A 15135-nucleotide genomic window follows, 5' to 3' on the forward strand; every position below is an offset into this window, starting at 1 on the left:
GTTTACCAAGGCCTAGTGAGCATCTTGAAGGTTCCTGTGTTTCTGTTTCTTAATTGTTAGGAGTGATGTAGATCCAGCTGCAGTCTAACTCTCTTCTCTTATCAAGGCTGGGAGAGTGATCTCCCAGTGTCTGCATCTCTACACATCTTTCTGTCCCTAATCTTCTGGCATTTAGTTGCCTTTTGCATTTTTGTCAAAAACTTCTATCTTGAAGTTAAGGGGTAGCCAATTGAATTTCCTATGATAGATGTCTCCTTCTGTTGGTGTCAGAATTCCCTGCAGCCTCCTGTTGATCTAGCACAGCTGATTTCTTTGGACAAATTCCAAGTCAGTCCAGAAGTACCGAAGATAATTTTGAATCTGCTTGTTTCCAGACTCAGTCTGACTCTAAAATGCTGCTTCAAGGAACTCTGCCTGGCATGTCCCTCTGAAATCTCAGAGGGATAGAAATATTGTTCTTTCTAAAGACGGGGTTCATTTATTTATTTATTTATTTATTTATTTAAAGACTGCATGACACTTATGGGGAATATGGGAATTCATCACCATATCCAAACATTTTACTCTGAGAAGATCAACTGGTCTCATACTGCAACTGTACTTTGAGGAAGAGTGAATCATTGATGATACCATATCAGCTAAAATATTCTTTATGGCTGTATTTTAACAGTATCAAATATGCACAAATAAGGGTTTTTTGTTGTTGTGTGGTTTTGGTGGGGGTTTTTTTCTTTTTCTTTTTTTTTTTTTTTTTAATTTTTCAACACTTTTTTAAACATTTAAAAGCTACATCAGTCAGATATAAAAACCTGAAACTTGGTAAGTAAATTACCTTTGAATGGAATAATGACATTAAGCGCCTAGGTGTGTCTTTTGTCTCATTATTTGAACCTGGGAGGCCTAAATGGAGGCCCAGAGCCGTATGTTTCAAATATGATAGCACACTAGGAAATCTGTGTTCTCAATGGATAAATAACTAAGCTGCATAGTGTATATGAACTTAGTCTCTAATAAGTAAACTGAGCTTCTTGGATATATATGCAATTATGTTATAAAACTTAAGCTTTCCAAACGGAGCCTTCAGTTATCTTCAGTTTCACCATTCATCAACTGTGAAGCCTCCAGCTTAATACATAAAATGTGTTTCTACACTCTTCTGTCTCCTCAGAGACTCATTTAATCAGCCTCAGGGCCATTGAACTGTAAATACATGAAAAGTACTAGCAATGCTGAATAGAAAATACAGAACTTGAGATACTTGGAGTGAAGCACTTTCTCTTCCTAGAAACAGCTTCAGATAAGAAGACTATAGGGATTTTCAGGAGAGGAAGAGACTTGTTGATAATAGCAGAAGAACAGTCTGAAACATTTTTTCCTTAATATACTGTGTAGTTGCATGTTGGGAAGTCTACATAAACAATATTGACCCATAAGAAGACCTGGACTTCTTTAAACAAGTGTTTCTTAGGTAAATGCAAGCACTATATTTGTTAGACTTACTATTGCATTTAAGCTGATATTTTCTGCGATAACTTTACAGCTGGTGAAGATGGCCAAGTGAAAATCTGGTCTAAAAGTGGAATGCTGAGATCCACTTTAGCTCAGCAAGGTAAGTTAATGTTTTTTAAAGTGCCATCAGAAGTTTTTAATTTAGGGTATTATGAAATATAATTAAATCACAGACCCTAAATCTGGCAGTAATGGTTTGTTTAAGGATCTTAAGGCCTAGATATGCTTAACTAAAATTAAATGTAAATCAGTTGAATAAAGGGGGAACAGGATTTTTAATGAGATGCCTCTCAAAAAAACCCCTAAATAAAATCTTCAAATTAAAAGTATTATTACAACATTTTTAGATAGTAGTTTCAGTAGATTCTGGAGAGACAAAAGAATTAAAAGTAAAAAAATTCATATCTTAATACCAAGCTACAGACTCTTATGATGAAACTGAAAAAAAGAAAAATTATCTCTAAAAAAGCATTGCAAGAATGCTTGAAAGATGCAAAGTGCATGTAGGCTAGTTCCTTCAAAACTCTTAACAGCCCTTGGTTCATCTTCTTAGTTAACCCAGTAACTGTAATTTAGTATATGTAGATAGACCTACTGAAGTGAAGATTCCTGTGCTCAGGTTCTTTGTTCTGGGGCCATAGAGCCCTTACCTCGATCTTGGCTTTTTAACTACAGTTTTATGTATACTAGAGCATTTCAGTTATTTAAGTAAATTTAAAATCACTTTATTGTGAAGTACAACAATATAAGCTGCAAATATGTATTTATAGAAGTGACATTTGTTACTTTTAACATGCTATTTTTTATAATCATAATTTGTCATTCTTTTGCTATTTCAGTGAAGATACTCAGCTAGATTTTGTTTTTCATACTTCATACATTGAGATCATGTGGCCTTTTGACATTTTTTAAGAAACCACATGCACCTGGGTTGGGTTAAATGTCAGACCCTTATCTGTTTCTAAAACAAATTATCTAAATTCTTTCAACCTGTTGAAGGCATTTTAACCACAGGAGTGAATGTAAAATGTATTTCAATTCTGTTGAGGAAGTTCATATTCAGATGTGATTTTTTTTTTAATGCTTACAATGTAAAAAGATAAGCCAACTGAGCTGTAATTTTTGAAAAAGAAAAGAAAAAAGTTGAAGCACACACTCTTCCTTCACTATTTCTCAGTTGGTACGTTTCAAGGAGGGGGGGTTATGCCTAATTGCTTATTTGTGGTTTGATGACACTTGTAAAGTAAGACAAATGTTCTAGTTTGAAATATGCAAGCTGAATTTTCATTGATTTCTTAGAGTTTCTGCTGCATTGTAAAAGGACAGCTGGGTGCCCATGGAAAAATTGTTTTCTTGTATTTGTCTTTTAAGATAAGATCCTGTGAGACTCAGAAACTCTTTAAAAAATTAAATTTATAGGATTGTATTCCCACAGACATCTCTGTGGGATCTACTGACATACCTGGGATCAAGATAGGATTCTGCAGCCATTGTTACATTTTTTAAGAGAGGTATATCATGTTTGAGCTAATTTTTCACTTCCTTCATCATCTCCTTAGGAAATAAAAGGATTACTGTTGCTAACATTCTTTCTACTCATTCCACTCTTTGTGTTAGAAATAAATTTTCCAGCTCTTATCTTCAGATGATGGTCCACATGCCTTTTCTATCTTTGGATTTTTATTCACTACAAAACCATGAACATATGTTTTTCCCTTTTTTAGCCTTTTCAGTAATTACATGAAGCACTCTGGCCACATGTCATTCCATCGTGCCAATGGAACGGAATAGTTAGTGTGACTCCATAGCTTCTACTGCTTTCATCCTCAAGCTGTACCATATTGCTGCTGTTCTGTGTTCTTTGAGCCTGATCTCTTCTTTGTCCTTAGATTATCTTAATATTCTTCCTTTTGTTCCTCCTTTCCCTTAAACTGAAAGTTTTTTTTTTTAAATGCTGTAGTTAGCAATCCTTTGGACTTCCAGCAGACACGATGTGCTGATGTTTTGCTGAGGTCTTTTTTTTTTTCATGTATCTTTTTGGTATATATTGGGAAGCCATGCGTTTATGCTTAAAGCAGTATTTCTCTGTGTGTTCTGTGATGCATACACTGCAGCATGATGCTGTGCTCAGTGCCTGTGTGTTCCTTTGGAGAAATCCACAGAATTATGAAGAGTAGGATGTATGAAGTATTGAAGGTGCACATTTGAAAGAAAAGATGGCTCTACCAGCAGAAATTTTGATAGTGCTTTGTAGATCCTGACACTAAAAGTGTTTGAGGTGAAGTCTTTCATGGCACAGGGGGCCACCTGCACTGAGTCCTTCTCAGACCAGACATTTGTTTGGAAGGACCAGTGCTGTGTCCACAGTTGCATAGCCTGTCTTGAAAGGTCTGTCTAAAATTGTTACTGCTGAAGTTTGCAAACAACTGGCTCTTTAACCCTCCCATTTCTTTAGCCTGTCTCACTAGTGAAGCTGACAGTTTTGCTGGTAACTACTCTTACTCCATGATCTGAGAATCTTCAGGGTGAGCAAGTAGGTAGACCTTATGGGTCCACCCTAAGTATCATCCACAGAACTATTATTTCCATGCCACACATTTTACCAGTTTACCTCCAATGGATTTCTAGTTCTTCAGGTGATTTCTTTAAAATTGAACTTTTCATTCAGTCCTCTTAAAACAATACCTTTTTTGAATACTTCTCTTTTTGCCCTGCTGACTTTCTGATTAGCTTCCAGTGACTAGTATGCTGAGTAAGCACCAAGGATTAATGTGGATGATTCGTGTATAGGTTGCCTTTTTTTGGTTAATGGAAACAAAATCACAACAGTTGCAATATAAACAATTTAATTATGTTTATTGTGAAGTGGAACTTGGTTTGTAAGGGACAACTGTATTCCAAATGCAGCTCTTATTTTTTTTTTTTGTGTTGCCACAGAGTGGCTGAAAGTCACTTACTTGTCTGACTTACTGCTTCGAGTCCTGTGAAAGTAAAAAGTCTCACGCAGACTGTTTTAATTATTGAAGCATCTGTTGTGGCAGCAAGTGTCAGAGTGACTGCTCTATCACTCCTGCCCTCAACCCTAGCTCTTTATCTGCTGTATGCATTGGCCGTGGGAATGGTTCACTGGGGATTAACATCTGCTAATAGAGCACAGAGACATGAAGCAGCCCATCCTGTATGCTTCATGCTGAGATTCCTTCCTCAGATCTCACCTTTTCTGCTCTTCTCACTTCTTTTCTCAAAAAGTATTTTTTTCTGAAGCTGTGTATCATCAATGCAATTCACTGCAGTTTGTCTGTTCTGCTGAATTTTTCTTTCCACAGCAATGCAATGTGTTGGCAGTCTTTTCCCAACCAAGTTCTTGTTAAGTGCAGAAGGAAATGAGTTAACTTAGCTCCTGCTGTTAAGCCCTGGAAATTGTGGTTAAGTAGTCAGCCATCATAAAAAAGTAAACATTTGGTTTAAATATAAAAGTCTTCTGATTGTTAAATCAGCATTAGAGCAGGACAAAAATTAATTTGTTTAGAATTTCTGTAAGCTGGTGACAGAATTTATGTCATTTTCAACATAAATTGCTGCCAGTAGGAAAACAGCTAGTGCCAGATTTACTTAATATACGTTGGATGTTTCTGTGAGTTGTCTCCTATAATGGTTGATGAGTTAAAAAAGAAATTACATCATTCTGTATTTCTGAGTAACATAAAAGCCTTCCTAAAAGAAAATACATGAAGTATAAAGATGTTCAGGAGCAATGCGACTAGCTCTCAGTTTACCATTTGAATACTTGGAAGATCTAATGAAGTTTGGTGTGCTGAATTCATTTGCTGTAATGACGACAGTTTTTTGTTCAGAGAGAAAATTTGGAGGCTTAAGTAGTTAAGTTGTTAGATTGTTAGATTGTTTTAGGATGGTTGATATAGAAGCTCAATCACTTAAGTATCTATATCTCATCAAAATATTCTCATAAAAAGATACTCCTGAGTTAATTTTTTGAAATGGAACTTAATATGCCAATTGTGCCAATTTTACCTTGTGAGAACATTTCTTAAGGTTTTGGTTGGGGAGGGTGGGCTATTACCATAAATTCAAAATACGTTAAAAATTTATTTGATCAGTTTTAATTCATTTGATCAATTTGATACTTAGTCGAAATATCCACGAGTCCCTAGGAAGTGAGTATCTCAGAGAATGTATTTCCATTTTCCTCTACTAAAATTATAAAATTGTCAAATACAAACATTTAGATTGTACTAGTTGCTCTTCCTGAGGTTTTTTATTTTTCAAACACAGCTTTCAGAGTATAGTTCAGTTGTGTAAATGTTGATGTGCTACTTGAGGTTCATTGCCTAACCTCCACATCCAATCTGTAAGGAGATGGCTCTCCTTCAAGTCCCATGTCCTATCTGTAAGCTCCACATGGTATCTTAGTGTATCCCAGGTGCACTGCATCACTTATGTACTTGTGTTTAGACAATTGAATCTTTAAAGGTGTCAATTCTGTAAGTGAGAACATTAAGGCTCTTAGAGAAGACAAGAAGCCTGAAATAAGTCGTCTTTTTCCATTTCAGAAGGTATGGAAGCACATTTTACAAACAATGAGGAGAATCGTCTGATAGGGATGTGCACACGGTACCCCTTCTTGCAGGTTTATATGCACTGTAATGTTGAGGCTGTGCTGAAACTTGCTGTCTGTAGCTGCAGGGCTTTTGCTGTGATAGAAATAAATGTTTGGACATGCTCTTACTTTATTTTATTTGCAAGGAATCAAGTCCTGTAATACTTTGATTATTCTTCTTCAGCGGAGACTAATCCTGTCAAGTATTACGGAAAATATTTGCATAGTTGGAAACTTTTTTTTTTTTTTTGTTTTTCCATGTAATTTTTCACTTTCCTCTATTTTCAAAAAGGGTAATTTGAACACTGCACCATGACAGGATTTTAAAATGGAACAGTCAGCTTTGTTCTAGATATGCATTATGGAATTCTCAATCTGCAGAAAAGTATTTTCAGTTATTTTCAGGGGAAAATTATTATTTATTTTTTTTATTATATTATTATTTTCAGAGGAAAAATCTGTGAAGTCTGTGGGCCACTCTTTCTAGTTTTATTTGTTGTCACTGGTTTTGTAAGTTGCTTGTGTATGGGACTTTTGGGGTTTTTATATGTGCAGCAAAACAAAAATATGTATTATGTTAGAGGCTTAATAATGAAGCCTTAACATCTTACGAAGAATAATGTAGGTGCAGTACAAAGCTTTTTTTACTTGGCATTTGTGTTGAGTCTTATTGTTGTAGGTGAAAATAGCTATTTTCTCATGTCTGTTGACAAATATGGAGATAACTGTTGTCATGCTGATTTTCTGTATCTCTTAAATGACAATTGTGAATGAAATTGCATCAAAGTATAAATGATTAGGTAGAAAAGATTATATATATGTATTACATAAATATATCTTATGAATATACGATATAAAATGAATGTTCATTTTCTGGAGCTGTGTAAAACTGTTTGCATATTGAAAGTTTTACAGATTAGCATGGTAAATGGCAATACATAATGAGGTTTGGGAAAGATGCAGTAGTAAAACCACAACATTAATATGTTAGGTGATGGCATGCTGGGCCATCTACCTTGCTTCCTGGGCTTATTTTTGGTACAGACATTTGCTGGTTTTAAATTAGGTATTGGCCAGCATCACAGTTAGTGGTCCCAGCATTGGATTTGATTGTATTGTAGGTTTTCTGGCAAACAAGTTTGCAGGGATTTCAAGGTAAACATGAAATGGTTTTGTAGGTGTTTGTAGGAGATGTCAATAAACTAAACAGCAAGAGAAAAGACCTGAAAATTTGACAGCTGGGAATTGAAAGCTGACTTTGTGGACTGATCAGTTGGGAAGGGTTAACATTTTAATACTGAATGACAGATAGACCTTAAAAGCAGCTGTCCATGAAAGGCTTTCTTTGATATAATATAGAAAATTGTACTAATGGAAAGGGCAGCACAAATCTTTGCAGTGGGCTGGTTAACCATGAGATGGGGATCAGCACATCAAGGTGTGAGAGAGGCACCTGAAAGATGAAAGTTGAAGTGAGAAGGGCAATGTCCTTTTATTTTGCCCAACCGTATCTTGGAATAAATTGATCAGTGGGGTCTTTTTAAGGGTGGGGAAACAAAAACAATTGGGAGTATATATATGAGGTCTGGTGAAGTGGAAGAAACAGAATTATCTAGTTATGAAGATTGACTGAAGAAGAAATCTTATAATAGAAGAAGAAATTAGGTAATTCTAATTCTTCCAGAGGTGGTTTGAGAGAGAGCATGAAATGGAGAAACAAGTAGTAAATGTAGTCAGAATCTGCTGGAACAGACCTTGCAATAAAATTCATGGGTCTTAAGTGATGCATAGAAAAAATTGCATTATGAGAAAAGGAGATGGCTGCAGCAGTAATAAAGTCATACATGTTTTCAGTAACCCAGATGTATTGGACAAGCCATCAATTCATTATTTGTTTTGCATAGAGTTGATTTGTTCAGAGTTAAATTTAGTGTGGTCCCATTGAAAGTGGCAAGTGTTTGATTGTTCACTCAGATGAATTTACCAGGACTTCACTCTATGTATTTGTGTTTCCTTGAGGAGCATTGGAAGGGTGTGCAGTGTGAGTCTTTAGACTTGTCCTGGGTTGCATCTGTTTCTTACTGCTGTTCCTGTGGCTGTCTAAAACATGAAGTGAACCAGCAAACATGGCCGTAAGTGCAGTCAGAGGAAGTGGGGAGGGCAGACAGTTGCCCCTAGTTTGGTGGTCTCCCGCTTCTGAATTTTTCGATGTATGATTTTAAATAACCCATTTGAAGTGGCGATAGCAGTCTCTGCATAATTTGATCAGATAAGTCATAAGAAATGTTTCTTTCTGTGTTTCTACAGGAAGACCAGTGTATTCAGTAGCCTGGGGACCTGATTCTGGAAAAATTCTCTATACTTCAGGGAACCAGTTGATTATTAAACCTCTTCAGCCAAATGCTAAAGTTTTGCAGGTATCATTAATACATTAAGGTTGTCTAATGCAGCCATGTTAAAACTTTTCTCAGTTATTTAGATTTTTGGCAAACATAAAGTGTTTGCACCAAAATCTTCCATAAGTACTGCTCATCCCCCACACCCCTTTTTTAGTTTTGGTTTGGGATTTTTTTTTTTTTTTTCAGAATAAAGAGATTGCCCATTTCTCTTTTTTAAAAAAAAGGAAAAATCAGCTGTGGATATTCTTCAAGGCATGTGATTAAGCATTTCTCTTTTTGTAAATGAAGAAAAAGCAAAAAGATACAGAAGCCTTTCCCTTTTTATTTGTTAAGAAAAGGCAGAAAGATACAGAAGCAATTGTTTGGAACGTGCTTTTAGTGCAGATTGTTATGGTTTCATTCTGCCATGTCCAGGCTGTATTTAATGTATTTTTCTGCAGAAGAGATGACATCTGTGCATTTGTACTATTGGAAACCCTGATCTACATCTGAGTGTATGAATGCTAATAAATGATGTATGATATATATTAAAAATAGAAGTTATCAGAATTATTGCATTTATGTTTAATTTTTTCCATTTCAGTGGAAAGCCCATGATGGACTTATTTTAAAAACTGACTGGAACTCAGTTAATGATCTTATTCTTTCTGCAGGTGAAGATTGTAAATATAAGGTGAGTACTGCTTAACTTTTTAGGGGAAACTAAATGACCAAAAAAATTACTGGGTATTCTGTCATTTTCTAGTTTTAATAGTACTTGGAAGTTCAAAATTAAGTAAGAATTCTTTCAGTTTTCAGGAAAAAACATGTTACCCTGAGTTAATACATCTCACTCTGTCTAGTAACATAAAATCAGGTTTTAATTTTGTTTTTTTTTAGTATGGCAGAATGAAAATAAGGTAAAATGCAAGTGAAACAAACTCCAGAAGGAAGATATGCAGAAATATAGAAATGATTACTTGAAATAGTATAAGCTATGACATATACTGAAAGAGGTAATGACATATAAAATTAGAGGAGATAGAGCTACTGTTTTCTATTACAGGAGTATTAGTGAATCCCTTAGGAAATTTTTTGGTTAGGATGTTCTGTATCCAAAATAGAAAGCACATATTGTGTTTCTTACCTTAAGTAGGAACTTGATAATTGTATATTGGTTCTAGCATTCTCTAAGTGTGTAATGCCTGTGATAACACAATGAAGAAATTTAAAAAAATTATCAAAGTGTTAAAATCAAATTACTGCAGTCTGTGAGTTGGCTTCCTGGTATTCTGTTAATTTCAATCAGTGAGAAAACCTTGATCTGGAAATTTGCAGAGTTACAAATGTTGGGAAATGAGTGCAAATGGAATAAATGTGGTTATTTTACAGACTTACAGTAATTTGCAAGAAATAAAACCCATTAGTTCAAAATATTTTGTACAGAATAACATAATATTTGCCATAGCAGGAAAGTGAAGTCTATTGCATTAAACAAACCAATATTGATTAGAAACAACATGTAATGAAAAGTGAACTATAATGCAGTTTTTGTATAAAACTCTAATAAAACTGTAAAACAGGCTTTTCTAGTTCCACTAAAAGGCAATGAAATAACTTAGTGTATTTCTGCAATTTCTATGATCAAGAGGGAAAGTAATAGCTCTAGAATAATGAAAAATTCTCCCAAACTGTGTTCATATGTATATATATATATATTTTTTTTTTTTTTAATTTTTTTTTGAAGGTTTGGGACAGTTATGGACGTCTATTGTACAGCTCACAGCCCCATGAGTATCCTATAACATCTGTTGCCTGGGCTGTGGATGGAGAATTATTTGCTGTGGGGTCTTTTCATACTTTGCGTCTATGCGATAAAACTGGGGTAAGTAACAACTCTGAGAAATAGCAGATGCTGAATTGTACAAATTTATTGGTAACACAGTGAATATTCCTGGTTTATGTGGACAGGTGGGTATTTTTATTAGCAAAAACTAGTCATGACTTCCATCACCTTTCTACTATATGCATCTGACTAAGTATTGCCTTGATATGCTTAGCTGCACTTCTAAATATGTTTTGGTTTGGATAAAAATTTTTTATAACATTTTGCTTTTCAGGATATTAGCTTTTTCTGTGCATTTTTTAGCTTTTCTCCTTAAAACACAAAAGAGTTTACAAGCATGTCATGTAAGGTAATCATAAAATGCAGTAATTAACCATGAAAAGCAAGGAGCCTATAACAATAGTTTATCTTTAAAATGGAGGCAGAAGAACAATGTCCTGTGCTTTTATTATTTAGATTTTTTCCTTAAAAAATACTAAGTTGACAAGTACATCTCATGGGGAGATCACCAAATGCAGTTGTTAGGCATTAGAAATGACAAGGCTAAAGCAGGAGTAAAAAAGGATCTTAGAAAACATTTATGCTACTTCTGATGGCTAGACAGGGCACAGGTTTTCCAGCTAAAGACATACTTTAATACTTCATCTGTGTGTCTCTATTACTATTCCTCTATTACTGCTAGAGAGAAGAAAGGCTCCAAAGGTATCTCCTTTAGTTTCTCTTACCATCTTCTCTCTCTCCTTTTTTTCTATTTTTTTTTAATTAAAATTAATTTAACACTGTTTTATCTACCTTCATTAGTACTCTAAATTTGCCCAGACCACAGATTGACCTGATTGTCTCTGGGGAATTTCTTGTGGTTCTGCAATGATTTGTTCAGCCTCGTGTTGCATAGAACCTTGCTGGTTTGGAACTTTTATTGTCTCGTTTTCTATCTCTTTTCTTCTTGTCTTTGTTACTGTTTGGCTTACATTGGGAGAACAGTATTTGCTGTGATCTTTTTGGACACTGCAGTCATGGTTCTCCTTAGCATGAACTTGGACTACATGTTTTCAAGTATTTTTACATTAGTGAAGAAGAGCCTGTAAAAATTATGTGAGAAAAGGTGTTCAGGAAAAGACCTCTGAGTCTTCACATTTCACTTCCTATACTGATTCTGATTTCACTGATCTTTACTGACAGAGTAAGTGTAAGCTAGGCATCAAATTAGAAATGGAGGTTGCTTCTATTTTCTGTGCCTTTTCCTCTCACTTGCTTAGAAAAAATCCTAATGCTACTTTGTCTGTATAAGTAAAATTTTATTATAATATTCTTGAAAAGTACTTGCATGCAGGTTTCTTTTTTTTTTTGAGAGTATAAATTTTCTGATTTTTTAAAAAGTTGGTGTATTTTAATATCTACATTTTTAATGTCTTTATGTTAAGGAGATTTTTGTTACCTGTGTCTAACAAACACACTAGGAAGTTAGAAGAGTAAAGTAGTGAATAAAATTGGAGCCTAAAGCATGAACTTGTGCAAAAGGTTGGATTACTACTCACATAGGTAAAAAAGATTCTGAAATAGGTATAAAAATAATGAAGTAAAGAAGATATTTTCTGTCTCTTTGATATAACACTGGAGGGAAGATTGCAGTTTCTATTCTCAGATGTTTTTCATCGTTGAAATTATACTTTTAAATAATATATCTTACTGTTAGATTTGTTTGCATTGGTTTTGTTCAAAATTGAATACTATTTCTCTTTGCAGAAGAAAATGGATAAATTGTCTCTTTGTGTGCAGTCATAAATATTTTGCAGTCATGCCTCAGCTGTTAGAGAGTGAACACTGAGATGATTGTTAAATGGCTACATCACCAGTGGGGACACCTCTTCCTCTCCCTGGCATTCTTCTGGCTGGGTTAATGTTAGACACTGATTGTGGGATTTTTTCACCCATCTTTACCAGCTTGGTGCACCTATCTGCTGATACACCTGCTGCTTTTCTTTGGGAGGGTCCTTTAGGATTTCCTCAAGGCTTTTGTTCCTAGGCAAGGTGGGTTGTAAGACTTTTCTCCATTTCAATATGCCACTTAGCTCCACTTCTTATGTAATTAAAAAAGTAATCTACCCTGTCACCTTTCCATCTCCTGGGGTAAATATGCTGTTGTACAAGTGTTTATATACACATACCGTATTTCACCTCATGAAGCCAAATGAAGTATATTTGTGTAAATTTCTGGCAGGATAATTACATCTGTGTTGGAAGACATTATGTAACATACATTGGTTTAAACAATCAGACTAGCCCTAGTATTTTCTTAAAACAGCCTTTTAAACCATGCCTTCTTCTACAACCACTTTCCATCTCCTTTCCGAGTACTGGGATCAGTGTGCTTTATCAGCAAGTGGTAAACTGAAATAAATACACTCTTGTATGGGAAAGGCTAGCAATTTAAATTGCATTTTGCACTCAATAGAGATTTCTGCTTAAATGTGGTAAAGACTGCACATTTAAGGTGCAGTGGAAAAGGCAGAAAAATACCAGACTTGGGTTTTGGTTTTTTTTTGCTGTCACGTATGCTGTTTTGTAGCATATAGCTTGTGTTTCTAATCCCCAGGGCCTTACTGTTTTTCTTGCTAGTTATTATGTAATACGATTTACTGTAAATATTTTTCCAACTCCTGATAGCTGAAAATCAGTAATTCTTTAATCAGCATTGAATATTGAACAGGCTTGTGGACTTTGAAAATGTTAATGCAGATGGAAAAATAAATCTATAACATTAAGGGTTCTTTTACCTGGTTTATTACTCAACTTTAAAGAAAGACAGACATGTACAGTAGCTAGTGCCAGATGCTTTTGTCTGTTTAGCAGCTACCAATGATAATTTATTATCTTTGAAAGTCATGATTTTTCTTTGAAAGTTTCTTTCCTGTCATTGAGTGTAAATAGTTGCTAAAGAAGGAGCTTTGCTAGTAGTGAGAGGAAAGGAAGAATGATTCACATACCACCAGAATGATGGAGTTTGAAGAGAACCAGACCTGGCTTTTACTGGTCAACACAGACATTTTTATTATGTCTGATGTAATGGAGCTGTATTGGCAAATTGCTCCTCAGGGAGCCATCAGGCAATATATATATATATATATATATAAAATTAACTCTTCTCTAGCATATGTGTTCAGTTTGGGAGCATAATTAAATTAAATTCTGTTAGTGTATGTTCTTTTCTCCTTTTCTTTCTACCTGGATACTTGGTTATAGCAGCTTCGTGTTAAAAAAACCCTACAAATCTAATAGTAACTTTTAGAAATTTAATTTCTTTGTTTAAAAATCACTTTTGCTCCAATAGCATTATGTAGATAAAATAATTATGCCTGTCCTACAGAATATCAAACGAAATATATTTAATGTTGAAATTCATTAACTGCTTTAGTGCCCATGATCATTAATCCTGCAGAGATAGCTAAGATTAATGTATACATATATTGAAATATAAAGCTGGATAGATTAATGAATAGACTTAAGCCTTCCTGGTGTTCATGGCTTTTCAGAATCTAATCACTTGGATTGGGTGCAGTGGTTAAGAAGTTCATTTATGTAAGCTATTTCCTGTGGCTCTGCATGCTTCCCTTGACATTACTGATCAGGTCAAAGTATTTACAGAGTAAGAGATGGTAAGAATGACTGAAATTCACAGACTCCTCCTTGCCCATTCCACTCCCAGAAAAGTATCTTAGAAAATGGACCATACCCATCTGCTTCAAAGACAGGTTGCTTTCCCAGTGCCTTGGAGAAAGTAAAAGGATAATTGATAAAAAACTTTAAAGTGAAACACTGGTGAAATTAATCCATTTAGAATTGCCAGCAAAAGTTAGCAAATATGAAGATCAAATTTAGTTTTTAATAACACCAAATGCATTGAGGATTTAATTAAATGGGGGTTGATCAGTTTGATCTGATTTTTGGACGTTGTTATTTTCCAAATAAATTGTGTATTTCTTGTTGAACATTTTTTTGTCTGGCGATTTTTTTTTTTTTCTACAACCTGTTTTCATGAATCTATGTTTGACTGCTAAATTTTGCTCTTTGGTTAACTTCTATCTTGATTTCATTACTAGGCTTAGCAAATACTTTGTAGTGAAAGCAATTCTCTGCATAAATCTGTAAATTTATGTTTTTAAATGATTTTGCACATTCTGCAGATTTTCTCTTTTATTGCAGAATGAATTGTGAGCATTTTACTAGACTGGTAGTTTGCAGATTTGACAGATTCCATTATACATGGCTTTTTATATTCCAGGGCTGTTCCATAGCAAGCCACGGAATATCTAATACCTAATATTTAAATATCTAATTTTACTAGAAATTCTATAAAAAACATTTGGGAAACTTAATAAAATTTAGGGAATATTGCTTAATATCTGTGGAAAATAAAACATTCAAAACATTCTGCCACCCCATTTAAAACAAGTGTGAGTATGGTGCTGTGCCTAAAGAATACTGAATTCTGTGGTAACGTGTTTCTATTCAGCTTTTTCTCAAAAAGATGCAGACTTGAACTTAATGAAAGTCAATTACATTAGTTTGATGTCCAGGGTTGGTCATGGTTAACTATAGTTAATATAGTTAAGATATTTAATGTAAGTATGTTATATGTTAAATAGTTAGCAGCGTTTGTCCTTTTTTCCTTATTTTTTTAAAAATATTGACGGATGAGGGAAAAAAAGCATCTAAGAATTTTGAAACTACAATGTAGCAGTTAGCTACAGAGAAGCTTTGAAAATAAGTATGTAGCATTAAAG

General features: G+C 34.5%; 1 protein-coding gene across 7 annotated transcripts in view; it reads left to right on the forward strand.

The window, feature by feature from the left end:
* The window catches only part of IFT80 (intraflagellar transport 80), a 55627-nt gene that overhangs the window by 12497 nt on the left and 27995 nt on the right, over positions 1-15135 (forward strand). For 6 of the 7 annotated variants that reach the window (XR_013957447.1, XM_080623641.1, XM_080623642.1 and 3 more), the window contains 4 exons: positions 1541-1609; positions 8435-8544; positions 9110-9199; positions 10253-10390. Coding sequence is in view for 6 of the 7 variants with exons in the window: in XM_080623641.1 (XP_080479767.1) it covers positions 1541-1609; positions 8435-8544; positions 9110-9199; positions 10253-10390 (407 nt within the window). In the remaining variant the exon portion in view is untranslated. The remainder of the gene's footprint in view (positions 1-1540; positions 1610-8434; positions 8545-9109; positions 9200-10252; positions 10391-15135) is intronic. The other variant, XM_080623644.1, reaches the window with a different exon arrangement.

Source organism: Psittacula echo (genome assembly GCF_963264785.1).
Source record: "Psittacula echo genome assembly, chromosome: 7".
NCBI lineage: Eukaryota > Metazoa > Chordata > Aves > Psittaciformes > Psittacidae > Psittacula > Psittacula echo.